Source organism: Temnothorax nylanderi, unplaced genomic scaffold, assembly GCF_030848795.1.
Source record: "Temnothorax nylanderi isolate EJ_2023f unplaced genomic scaffold, tnyl_v1.0 TNYL_tig0003_pilon, whole genome shotgun sequence".
Classification (NCBI taxonomy): domain Eukaryota; kingdom Metazoa; phylum Arthropoda; class Insecta; order Hymenoptera; family Formicidae; genus Temnothorax; species Temnothorax nylanderi.
The window spans coordinates 89,602-102,465 of NW_027249065.1; the positions used below are offsets into that span (position 1 = coordinate 89,602).

General features: G+C 41.6%; 2 protein-coding genes across 4 annotated transcripts; one reads left to right on the forward strand and one right to left on the reverse strand.

The window, feature by feature from the left end:
- Nucleotides 1-70: 70 nt before the first annotated feature.
- On the forward strand, nt 71-5,379 carry LOC139770589 (lipase 3-like). Of its 2 annotated transcripts, XM_071702648.1 has the most exons (9): nt 71-2,158; nt 2,450-2,645; nt 2,731-2,845; nt 3,144-3,387; nt 3,726-3,884; nt 3,975-4,062; nt 4,162-4,304; nt 4,445-4,599; nt 4,676-5,379. In XM_071702648.1, exons 1-8 carry the CDS (start codon nt 2,042-2,044, stop codon nt 4,595-4,597), a joined length of 1,215 nt encoding a protein of 404 aa, XP_071558749.1. In that variant the 5' UTR covers nt 71-2,041; the 3' UTR covers nt 4,598-4,599; nt 4,676-5,379. The 2 variants fall into 2 exon arrangements, with proteins under 2 accessions (XP_071558749.1, XP_071558741.1); XM_071702640.1 differs by having other exon boundaries at nt 4,445-5,379.
- LOC139770509 (uncharacterized) lies at nt 4,908-12,640 on the reverse strand. 2 transcript variants are annotated; one of them, XM_071702520.1, is made up of 12 exons: nt 11,918-12,640; nt 11,333-11,521; nt 10,991-11,241; nt 10,591-10,765; nt 10,280-10,461; nt 9,933-10,178; nt 9,644-9,746; nt 8,667-8,738; nt 8,143-8,237; nt 7,876-8,032; nt 6,934-7,800; nt 4,908-5,082 (listed from the first exon to the last, which is right to left on the reverse strand). In XM_071702520.1, exons 1-11 carry the CDS (start codon nt 12,009-12,011, stop codon nt 6,959-6,961), a joined length of 2,406 nt encoding a protein of 801 aa, XP_071558621.1. In that variant the 5' UTR covers nt 12,012-12,640; the 3' UTR covers nt 4,908-5,082; nt 6,934-6,958. The 2 variants fall into 2 exon arrangements, with proteins under 2 accessions (XP_071558621.1, XP_071558611.1); XM_071702510.1 differs by having other exon boundaries at nt 4,908-7,800.
- Between the last annotated feature and the right edge of the window lie 224 nt (nt 12,641-12,864).

Here is a 12,864-nt window from a genome sequence, read left to right on the forward strand (position 1 = left end):
GTCGCGAGAAAAAATAGCTGCAAATAGTTTGGATTTAAGACTTCGTTTTTTTTTTTTTAATAAAGGCACAGTAGAACGAGAAAAGGATGTGTGTATCTCGAGAAAGAATTCATCGACTAATTATTTTATATATAGAGTGGCTCATTTTAATTTATCCGCTCAAATATCTAAAAATCCATAAATTTAAAGGTGGATACAGACTTGAGCACGAACGCGAATGAGGCATCCCGAGGCCATACCGAATGCCTCGGGGTCGTCAGATAGTAAAAGGGCTCGAGGACGCATGAGGCAAGTCGAGGCAAAACTGTTCGACTTTGCCTGCTGTTGCTAGTCGAACGACCTAATCCTCCTCCCCACCAGTGCTTCACCCCCCTACAGCCTTGTGTTCACTCCTTTACCTCCGTGGAATCACCACCTATACGTGCTTGGATACGTCCAAACTGAGCACGAATTTTCTTTGATGGACCGACAGCGCTCGGCTCGGACCGAGGCTGTGCGGCGAACGGTCCGAGGCAATTTGTCGCGCCTCGGACCAACGTCCACACTTGCATGCTCAAGTCTGTATGTATCTTTAGAAGGAAACTTTTTGGACAAAAGTTGTTTATCTCTTAGGTGGCCAGATAAGTGTGCCCTTGATTAATCTCGAAATTATGTGAAAGTTAGGTCAAGATCATCTAGTTCTAGTTTAACATTTACGAGTGGAAAATTTGTTTTATTGCATTTGACAACTGTTCTCGAAATCTTTTCAAAACACTATATATGTCCTTCGCATAAATATATTAATATTTCCGAATGCATCGCTTATTTGCTATAATAACGATGTAATTCAAAAATTGTCACTTTTGAATTATTTGCAAAAGAATGATGAGAATTCAATGCACTGAATGAAGAGCTAGAAGAGCTAATATATAACTAGATACTTTTATTCCTCTAAAATCAATTATTATACCAAAATCACACTTAGCAATGGCAGTAATATAAAATTTTAATGATTCAAAACATTCAAACTCATTTTTGGAACTTTGTTTTTTTTTAGTTGTTGCAGCAAATAAACAATATATTTTCATTTCATCTTGCAAATATGTAATGTACTGTAATGTACGTATATTTGCAGAAATATTTCCGACAAGATCGTCTAATAATAAGACGCTTTCGCGATGGCGCAACGTGAATGCCGAAGAAATTTTAATATAATTAATCATCATTCATCACGATGCATTTTTTCGCAACTATCACGAAGAATATTTTTCAATGTTATCGACGCCGACACTTGACGTCACTGTTCGAGGATTTATTGTCAATGATATCGCCAAATGTCCACGTGCGAAATGTTACGTATGTTAAATTATGCGAGAAAGGTAAGAAAGGTCGTGTAATACGTCGACAGCCGCGAGCCGTGTAATCGCGCATCGGGGAGCGCAAACGCGTGCTCGCGCTCTCCAGCTGCCTCCTCATCTTCCTCGGTATCGCGACTTTCGGAGATTCGTGTCATTAATAAAAACAATTCGCGGCCTCGCATACGTGGGCATACAAAAAGCGGATAAGGATGAACCGGGGGATGAGGAAGGCGGAGGTTGCAGCTTACGGAAACGAAATCGGACTCGCATGTGGAAGTAGGATCTGCTGGAATTATTCGGTTTTAGTTTGCGCCACGATCCGAGACCAATAAAATCTCGGAAGAAATGAGAAGGGTGGGAATCGCGGGATTAATAAAGGCGCGCGAGAAGACCCTGCGACTGTTTAAAGAGACGCGCTTCCTCGTCGCATTGTTGCGCTTCACACTTCCGACTTCTTCAATATATTATATATCATATAATTATTGTTTCTTTTACCAAAGGAAAAATTCATGAATTATTTAGTCTCTGTTATGCGTTTCGTTCAACTTGTCGATATAATAGTGTTGTATGAATTAATGGTGTGTTCACTTTGTTTAAATTTTTATTTAAATCCACGATAAAACGGGAAGCTGCGTAAAGTAAACGATATCTTTGTAACACGAAGTGCATTTTGCTCCGTAAAAGTGACTGTCCATCGAGGAGATATGATTGCGCATTGGTGTTTTGTCTCGCTGCTATGTTATGGATTCGTCGTTCAAACAAACAGTCTATTTCGCACACGTGGACTGTTCCCTCCGAGAAACGATCCCAATTTACTGGTCGTAAGTGAAATGATATAGAAAAATGCAAATTCTTTTTTACAATAAAGTACGCAATTGAATTTAATCATGAGAGTTAATCTCTCGACTTTAAAATCGTAAACGTGTATTGCAAATTAAAAGCGCAATTTTTAATAATACTCATAAAATCTCAGAACTCGCATTAGTTTATTAATTACAAATTAAATTTAATTGTTAAAATACTAAACTTTTAATCAGCTGTTATCTTTTAGTTTAATTATTATTATTTAATTATCAATTATACTCTAGCAAATTATATGCCGTTACTTTTAGGAAGATAAAGTAAGACAGAGCGGCTATCCCTTTGAACTTCACCACGTAACAACTAAAGATGGGTACATATTGGCTGTCCATCGGATACCCAATCGTTCCAATAAAACGATTGAGAATCATCGAGTGGTGTTGATCATGCACGGATTATTGGGATGCTCAGTGGATTGGCTGATAACGGGTCGGAATCGATCAATCGGTAGCAGATCAGTTTTACATTCGAGCCTCTTTTAGCTTATAGATTTTAATACGATTAAAAAAATTGCCTTCAATATCGTTGTTAGCTTATCTTCTGGCTGACAATGGTTACGACGTGTGGCTTGGTAATTCCCGTGGGACCACGAACTCGAAGAACCACACCATTCTTTCCATACAAAACGCTCGATTCTGGGACTTCAGGTATCGCGAAACTCTGGAACGCTCTCCCGCATCTCATTTCTCATCTTTCTTGCGACAAACGCAACTGTCGCAACTTAAAATTCGATACTCGCGCAGGATTTCCTTCACTTCCGTAGAATTAACTGCGAAGAATGATTAAATCATGCATGTATATGAGACTCCTCAACCGCGTTCAATTCAAATCGATCTTAATGATTGTTGAATATTATTTGGCAATTAATTAGTTTTGCACAATAATCTCTATTATATATTATAAATATTAATTAAATTGCAATTCTCTCGTGAATATTCTATTTAGCTGGCACGAGATGGGTATGTACGATTTGCCCGCTACGATAGACTATATATTGTACCAAACCGGCCAACAGCAGCTGTTCTACATAGGCTTTTCTCAAGGAACAACGCAATTTTGGGTTCTTATGTCCCTCAGGCCGGAATACAACAAGAAAATCAAGCTTATGTCCGCTTTAGCCCCCGTGGCTTATACCGGACACATTCAAGGTCTGCTGAGACCCGCGAGTTTCTTCACGAATCTTTTTAAGGTAAAAACAGCTATAAAAAACATCTTCCGAAACTGAGACTTGAAGAAAAAAAATGTAAATAACTAACAGAAGCCAGTATTTTATACATAAACGGAGTATAATCACATTGTCTGCTACTTTTCCTCTACGAACGAAACTATAATTATATCATTATACTCATGTAAAATAAAACCTTTACATATACTTAATGTACAACTGGAACTGTCTTTTCGTTGAGAAAAATTGATGACAAAATATTTTTATTGTATACGTTCTAAAGAATAATTAAATTAAAGAAAAAAGCTGATCTCGCAAAGCTTATATTCCGTGCTAATTATCATATCCGCTTAATTCGGCAGGGATTTTACAAGTTCACCGGATATTTCGAGCTTTTCGCGAATACAAGACTAGAGAAATTTGTAACGTATTCGTTGTGCCGAGAAGACATTTTCACTCAACCCTTCTGCGAGCTGCTTGTGCACATGATCGGAGGTTTCAGCGTCAACGAGACGGATTACGTAAGTTATCGTCATACAAGCTGTACAAATCGACTCCGAGCTAAACGTGACTCCGATTCGCTTACGTGAGGTAACGTCACATATTTTCAGGCGCACTTGGCAGACTATCTGCAGTTCGCGCCGGCGGGATGCTCGTACAAGCAATTGGTTCATTATGCGATGGGCATTCAAAATCCAGGTAATCCAGTTTCTCTCAGGGTTCGATCTTTAATTACAAGCTTGTAGGATCAAAGGTTCTCCTAACTACGACCTTTCAACCGAATCGCTTCTTTTGCAGGACATTTTCGGCCTTACGATTACGGCATGCTAAAGAATCTCAGATTTTATAAGCGATTTGTACCGCCGGATTACCCCGTGGAAAAGATCACGGCCCCAGTGATCTTGTATAACGGCTTGAACGATTTCTTGGCTCATCCAAATGTAATTAAACGCGTCACTATTTTACCGTTGTGTAATGTGTAACACACGCATGAAGGAAGATACTCTGTCGTTTTTCCAACTATACGTAAAAATTCCAAGTTCGCACACCTTGTTTCATTGTATCGTATCATTTATTTTAGGACGTTGAGTTATTGAACAGGAAATTGCCGAATATCTTGGAGAAATACACGGTGACGCTAAAGCAATTGAATCATTTCGATTTCGTATACGGTCTGCACGTACGAGATCTCGTCTACGATCGCCTGATCGAAAAGATGAATTCCATACCGTAAAAGTAAAGCGCAGATTCTCGAATATCATTTAGCAGACCCTGCAAACGGTATGGTTTAATCGTAATTTATGTAATCTAGATACCAATTTGAATCGAATGCCTGACGATCTTTGCGAGTCCAAGACGCATGGGGTTGCTTCGGGAAAGACACGAACCACTTCAACTATTTTCCATCAACTTTATTTCACGTTCGTCTTTCTTGTAATCGTATAAATTTTGATTACGTGTGCCTTATTTTTTTTTTAGAAAAGAAAGATAGACTTTTGTACATTAGAGCGATTAATATTAGACGAATCTATAACACATAGCCATTAAGTATTACTATTTATTATTATGTATTGTTACGACTTTTTTATACACTATCTGAGAGAAGAGATTGAACGTGTGATGCATGTTCAAAAACTGTAACTGTACCACAATGCTGTGTATGTTGACGAATTGAATCATAGTGAAACGTTGAAGCCGAGCGGAAGCCAGTGGAAGATGCTGAAACAAAATAAGATTTCTAGGACTCGTGTCGAAATCCCGGCGCGGATTCAATCTACAAAATTATCGATCAGTTACTTCGAATTAGGTCGAATAATGCTCTTTATAAAGTCCACACAAAGCATTCCTTTTTCTCATTAAAATTAAAATGTATTTACCGTTTCACTCGTATACGAATCATACGTTATTGAAGTACCTTTTGATTGTATAATTGCAACGCTTATTTGTACGTGTATATAATTAACATTAGACAATATGATAATTTTGATATATAAATTAAAAAAATGTTTGCACACACATGATCTTGCTTGGAATAATTTTGTACAAAATAAAGAAAAGATATTACTGCAAAGTAATTTCTATCAACATTTTTATTTGTATCAATATGTTGTATAAGATTTATTGCAGCGATATTTCCTTTTTTTTTAGACAAAATTATCCCAAAAATGACGAAGTGTGCGAGTTTATTATTCACCCCCGGTAAATAAGAATCCGCGTCTGAATACTATCGACAATATTTATATTTATTAATACAAAAGTAGTCTTCACTATATAAAGATGCGCGCGTTTTCATCAAATTGCGAGAGTCTTATAATTCTGATATCTAAAAAGATGGTTGGAAAATAAAAATCCTAGACTCGTTTTAATTTGCTATATTTTCGCATGGAATAATTGCACTTTACGAAAGAATAAACGATAGTTTTTTTATTAGTAATTACATTTTGTGAATAATATATATACTTTTTAAATGTGTTCTGACAAAAGGATTATGGATTTGAATTATGCTGTTCTTTACTTATTTCACTGCAAGATTTATTCTAATGGATTCTCTCAGAAAGCGGTTAGTATAATTCATTTTTTCGCCAAAAAATGAGATAATAACTGCCTATCATTTGTATTATCTTGTCACGTACGAATTACATAAAATTATTATGCGTAAAAACGCATGTGACTAGTTAATAGTTACTTGGAGATATGCAATATCGATAAACGTTATTTTAAAACGAATAGGATAATCTTAAATATTAAAAATTAGTGGAACATAGATTAGATTGAAAAAAAAATTAGAAATTTTATATTACATTGATAAATTACTTGAAAAAAATGTTTTCTGAGGAAAATCGTTCATTCTGAAGACACTCAATGGATAGGAATGCCAAATTAATGCTTGTTAATCTTGAGTGCGTCTCGATAAATCGTGAATTGTGATAATCATAAATCATGAATTTAATACACTTTTATTTCTTATAACCAAATCTAATAATAAATCTTTATCATAACATATCTATACAAACTCTACGAAGTGTGATCAAGTTTATTGCATATAAATTGCTATTACCCTCAAAAAAAGATTGAGCAAAAATTTCACTGTTCTTTCATAATGACAAATGATATTCAATACAAATTATATTCTTTATGAATAGTTTTACTATCACAACATAAACTTCGATTGATATAAAACTATATAATGAAGAAACGAAAATATATATTCGTCGATCTATAATTATTTCGCGCGCGCAGGCAGTTAAGAAAATAATATTCAAATAACAAGGAACAGATAGGAAGCAAAAGTTCCTTGCCAAGTACCACAGACTTCTGCACCATATTGAAGCGCCATAATTTATGTATAATGTACAATCTTAATTACTGCACCAGATGTCAAAAGATATTACATAAACGCTGCAATAAATGAGAGCCAAATGCGCGACGATATAACAAAAAAAAAAAAAAAGAAAAAGAAAAAATCTTTCTTGTTAGTCTACATAACAAGCGGTAAGCTTGTCAAAAATAATGTATCACTGCTTTTCCCGTATTTTTCTGTTAAAGTTACAATCAGAATAAATATACAACCTTGGGCTAGGAGCAGGTCCTGACCTCAATTCCTGTATCGATGTGACGACTTCTTACCATCGCGATGGCTCGACTTGGATCGTGATTTTCTACTTCGATCCCGCGACCTGGACCGACTGTTCCGCCGTTGGTTCCTCCCAGAAACGTAGGACCTCGATCGTCTCTGGTCTCTCGAACGGCTGCGCGATCTCGAGCGCGATCTTCCGCGTTTCGCTGCCCGCGACGACTTGCTGCGCGACCGGCTGCTCCGCCGCCTCTCTCTGGAATGCGAGCGAGATTTCCATCTGCGGGAGCGCGATCGCGAGGACCACTTTCTATCGGTAGACGTCGATCTGGAGCGTCGATAGCTGCGCGAACGCGATCTCGCGCGCTTCCGATCGCGCGACTGCGAGCGACGCTTTTTGCTTGATCTGTGATCGCTGGAGGAGCGCGAAGACCGCGAGCGATAATCCTTGCGCGACTTCGCCGACCTCGAGCGCGACCGCCGTTTTTGGTGACCGCCACCACGTTCGGACGAACGCGACGACCTGGTGGACCGTCTGCCACTCCGCGATTTGCTCCTGCTCTTGGACTTCCGTCGCCGGCTGTAACGCTGCTCGCGCGGCTGTTGCTGCTCGCGCTGCTGCTTGCCCGAGCGCGTTTTCTCGTGCTTCTTGGATGCGGACTCGCGGCTCGTCTCGGACAAGCTGCTCGTAGACTCGTTGCTGCTCGACTCGGAATCGGGGGAACCTGACACGGTGCTGCTCGCCTTCGCTTGCTGGCCGTCGGCAGCCGGCGCGTTCTGCGGCGCCGCCGTTGGACTTTGACCGCCGCTCGACAAAGTTTCGGACGCTTCTCTTTGATTATCTACCGTTTCTTTTTCATCAACTAAAGTATGACGTCAGGAAGTTACACTTAGTCTCCGAGCGGCCACATACGGGTGGGTTGTCTGTCGAAACATACCTGTCTCCCGGCAGCTAGTATTACCGGTATGATTTTCCTGTTGCTTATTACTGTACTGTTCCTCGCCGCGTTGCTCCTCCTCCTCTTCCTCAGCGAGCCGCGCCTCGATTTCCTCCTCCGTCTTGCGGAACGCCTGCTGTCGTCGTCTCAGCGTTTCCTGCGAAATCGGCTCGTAAAACGGTGTCACCTCGACGACGCGAGCACGAGCTAACGTGACGCGCGGTCAAAAACAACGGTTCAAAAACAATTCTATAACAATTTCTTTACCTTCAATTCCTCATCGCTGTCGTCGTTTTGTATCTGCGCGTGCTCGCTCTGCTCCTCCTCGGACTCGCTGTTACTGTCGTTATAGATGCTCAGACCTACGGCAAACAGAGCCAGAAATTACATCCGTTCAGTGCGTTCGCGGCGTCAGGGCATTCTCTCGGCGTCGGAGTGACGAAAAGAACACAAAAAAAGGAAAAAAAAGAGATATGCAAATCTCGGCTTCGGCTAAATTTTTGCAGCCGTTATTTTCGTCAAGAAACGTCCTGAGAACGAACGAGAGAGAGAAAGAGAGAAGTACTTCTCTCGGTTGCAGCGGTAAACAATCTCTATGAGAGAACGGCCGAGTTAACATCGAATTGAACTTCAATGCGTGCGTAACACGCAGTGACCCGTGTCTCTCCTCTTTTCTTTTTCTTTTCTTTTCTTTTCTTTCTCTCGTTTCTCTCAACGAGTCACTGCATCGTTCACGGCTGTTCCCTACGGATATCGCCGTGCGTTGTAATAAAGCGTTAAAGCGTACTCACCGAGTGATTTGTGAGTGATCTGAGCAAGAGGGGCCATGTTGAGGGATGCGACGGGGATCTCTCCTGCAGGGACTTACAATACACACGCATTTAGTAACCAATACCTAAAAGTGTGCTACCGCACACGGATAACGCCCCCGATAATACCGAATGGCTTTTATTAATCGGCCCATTCGCGCAAGGGGGGCGAACCGTCCCTTCGTCCCTTCGCTTCCTCTCATGTACCTTAAGAAATCTTTATAGCATTATTTCACACTTACAAGTCGAACTATAGTTATTCTAATGCCCTAAAAAGAACTAGTCGGCATTGCGAGATTTGCTACGCGGCTTGTAACTTTCATTGCCGGAACTTCGGGAGATAAAATCCGCAATGCTCGAAACGAAGTTGTTAGAGATACTTATAAAGAATTGGATCATAGCTATGTGTCTTTAGATGTATAAAAATCAAACGGTAAAATATGCCCATGATGTAAGATGGGTATTGACGTATATTTTTCGTTAATTATATATTAAGTATTACTGGCTAAATTAATATCTAGGCGTCCTTATTAAAACAAGCTCTGATTATAGATTATTGAAACACTGTGTTTACATTATGATACAAAAATATATAATATTTTAGAGTTTCTTTATCGTAGAGATGTATCGCGAAAGAGATCATTGCCAGGCATATGCCGGTACGTAAAAATGTCTCGTAATACAAGACGATTACGTAATCAAAACGAAAGAGAGATATGTGCCTTACGCTACACGCAAATCCCTGAAAACGCAAAACACAGGATGTCCTGAAATTGCCGAATAATTAAGTCTACATATTAAGGTATCTCTGTTTAATGCTTTCAACTTTGTATTACACAATCGCACAGCTTCGTCGCAGCATGGCGCGGCGAGTAGGCTCACTGAATCGGATTCTGTGCTCCGACGAGCAAAAGCACGGAAATTCAATTGGTTAGTTCTATCGTGTGTATCTGGGGTACCTTTGGCACGTGCGCGGCTCCAAACCTCCCTGCATACCGCGCCAATCTCTTCGTTCGTCACTTCCAGAAGTATTTCCGTCAACGATCTCCTTACTTTCAACATCTGCGTAACGAAAGACACGATCCAGTCCACGCGGTAGCATGAAATTAATTACAATTATGTTATAATAATAATATAAATAAGAATTGTTGCTACACTGGATATTAATTTAAACTAATTGGATTTTCTCGGTCAATGTTTAACTTCAATATTATTTCAATAACAATAATTCAGAATAATTCCGCTTACCACATCCTGTAAAATTTCCTCCCGAGACCGCTTTTGCACGATCGGGACCGTACTAGCCGCAGAGAGAGCAGTCGGGCTCTCATCGGGGCCCGTATGAGACTCGGGCGAATCGGCGTCCCTGAATCGCGATCTTCGCGGCCGAACAACGATATCCGGAGTGCGATCGTAGCTCTTTTCCGCAGACTGCTGCCCGCGTGCGTTACCCGCGTCGAGATCCTGCTCAGTTTCCTTCTCCGAGTCTGAATCCTGTGAAATACAAGTGTGCCAATGATGTAATTTCACGGTCGCGAAATTCGCGAAACGAATCGAACTCGTCGCTTGAGTAACGTAATCCAATTAATGCTTACAAATTTACTCTTGCTGGGATTGAGCACCGCGCGCGCCTCGTCTTCCGCCTGCTTGCGAGCTTCTAACTCCTGTTTTCTCAGTATCTCTAACCTTTCCCTCTCCATAGCCTTCTGTTTCTCCTTTTCCATCTTCTCCAATCCTTCGCGGATCCACGCCGGTAACTGTCTCCGTTTTGCGGCATCTAAACAGAATCAATTAGCAGCTACATGTAACTAACGGCTCGCATTGAGATTATCATATTTGTCAGTTGAATCACCTTTGAATTGTCAGCTTTAACAACTGTATTATTATTGTCTATTATAATTTTTACCTATAGTCGTAGTGGTATCCTCTTCCGGTGGTGTCTTTTCTCTGTCATCTCGACATCGAACGGGATCCATCACCCTCATGTGAGGTCCTCTACTCGCATGCCTGATACCCTTCATGAAAGGAAGCGGCTGTGGCGATACTGCATTAGGCGGCTCACCGGACCAATAGTTAGTAACCTGATGAACATATTTAATAAGGTACTTAGCGGGGTGACACGTGGATGTTACTGCGGTTGCCTTGCAATCGAAAGGTCTTGGGTTTGATCCTGATTCTCATTCCACATATGGCTTGGTTTTATAAGAGATTGAGGAGTTGAAAGTTGTAAACAGTAAATTTTGGATTACTATTTTTTAACAAGATATAACATTTCACAGTGATTTCATTTTCCTTTATTTCTTTACCTGATTAAACGGTTGTCCGGGTGGCACCGAATTGTACGAGTACAGCGACGGCGCGGGAGGAGGTGTGTTGAAATCAGTAGTGGTTGATATCGTTGGTGCAGGTGGTATAACCGGTACGGCCGGAAGTCCGATCGGCTTGCCATCGGGATCTACGGTAACTCCCGGCGGAGGTACGCCGCTCCATTCCCAATTGCCGGTTCCGGATGTCGAGGCGTTCCAATGACCCCATTGGTTCCATTGAGTCCAGGCTTCTGTTCCCATCGCAATAAAACATTTCTCTCATTATCTAATTTTGATAGCAATCCATTATTTGTATTAAAACCAGTCGTATGTTCTTCTCACCAGATCCACTAATGGTTGGCGCAGGTGGTGCAGGAGGCACGTCGTCGTCCTTGGTATCCATGTCCATCGGTGCCTCGCCGCTACCATCATTCGCAGAACATATGGGATTTATGTTGGGTGGCGGTGGAGCTGGGGGGACCACGGTCTCCTTCATCTTTATCCACTGCTGTGCCAGAGCCGCCCAATCCACTGTTCCCAAATAAACATATGTAAAATTCATGCGTTACTAATGGCGATTTCTGTCACTTATGTTACTCTGTACCAGTGTACATTAAGGGCTGTTATACATGAAGTTACTTATCGATGAATCCATAATAAGACGTCTATCAGAACAATTGACAAAACACCAAATGTTGATGTCTGAACGCACATTGGACCCTTTATCCATCAACCTTATGTGTCATTTGTGTTTATATTTTGCTTTTACACATAAGGTATCTTCATGTATTGACCGTACAGAACCCAATTTAAGGACTGAGTGATATCTTAATGAAGCACCGGAACAGAGTCAGTGCAAAGTCCGCGGATACATTCGCTGTAAACCGCGGGGGCTAAAGCTTCGTCACTCAGGGGGGGGAAGACTACCTTGATCGTTACTCATGTTCTGATAAGCCGAGGGATTGAGCGCCCACTGAGTCGGATAGTCCTTCCCCTCGAACATTTCCCCGCTCATCTTCATCTGCGGAGGCGCGCGGTCAGGATTCCAAGCCAGTTGAGCCCTAACCTACCACAGCGAGAACGGCGAGAACCATGGTCCGACTCGAACCCTTGCCTTGGCGCCACTTGGAAGCGAGCTCCGAAAACGAAAGCGCCGCGCGAACGGGGAGGACGGACGTCCTCGCCCCGACTTCTCTTCTCCGCTCGCTCTCTCTTTTTCTCGCCGACGATGTCTCGAGTGTCTCGACAGGCTTGACAGAATCCTGTCCGAATACTCCGAATGTGCGTCTCTACACTTGTACAGCTACAGCGCGAAAGGTCGGCCGGTGTGCCACTATACCGTGTGCCCGGGAAAAATTCACGAACACCGTCGTCGTTATTACTGTCCCCGGATATGCGTCTGCTCGCCGCGAGCGACGTATATCGCCTAAGGACGACGATGAGGAAGTCCCGGGATCTCGGCCGACTTTACGGAACGCGATCCCGGGATCCAGGCGACATTCCGCAACGCACCCGAGGACACTCCGCCGCAGAAGTATCGAGCATCTTACCGCGTCCCGCAGCGCCAACGAAGCATCTCTCCCGGTCGCCGAGTTTCGAAGTTGTCACCCGACAGTGCCGCCAAAGTGAATCGGACATCGAACGCGCCCGATAAAGAAACACCGTCTCTCAAATCCCGTTTTCGCAATTAGTGTCCGATTTGCTTTGTAATTTTCCTTCATTTCTCTTCGATATATAATTATTATAATTATCACACGCATGGATAATGAAACTCGGATGATAATAATAAAATTGCAGTTTTTAATGAAAATTGAATATTATCGAGCCCTAAATATAGTATATACATGTCTACAAAACAACTGGATAATAAATCA

Bases quoted from the DNA above. Each gene is read 5' to 3' on its own strand.
- LOC139770589 (XM_071702640.1), top strand. From the start codon at position 2,042: ATGATTGCGCATTGGTGTTTTGTCTCGCTGCTATGTTATGGATTCGTC. The intron at 2,159-2,449 runs GTAAGTGAAATG...CGTTACTTTTAG, and splicing joins ACGATCCCAATTTACTGGTC to GAAGATAAAGTAAGACAGAG. The intron at 4,305-4,444 runs GTAATTAAACGC...CATTTATTTTAG, and splicing joins ATTTCTTGGCTCATCCAAAT to GACGTTGAGTTATTGAACAG.
- LOC139770509 (XM_071702520.1), bottom strand. From the start codon at position 12,011: ATGAAGATGAGCGGGGAAATGTTCGAGGGGAAGGACTATCCGACTCAG. The intron at 10,766-10,990 runs GTAAAGAAATAA...TATGTTCATCAG, and splicing joins CCGGACAACCGTTTAATCAG to GTTACTAACTATTGGTCCGG. The intron at 8,739-9,643 runs GTACCCCAGATA...GTGTATTGTAAG, and splicing joins GAGCCGCGCACGTGCCAAAG to TCCCTGCAGGAGAGATCCCC.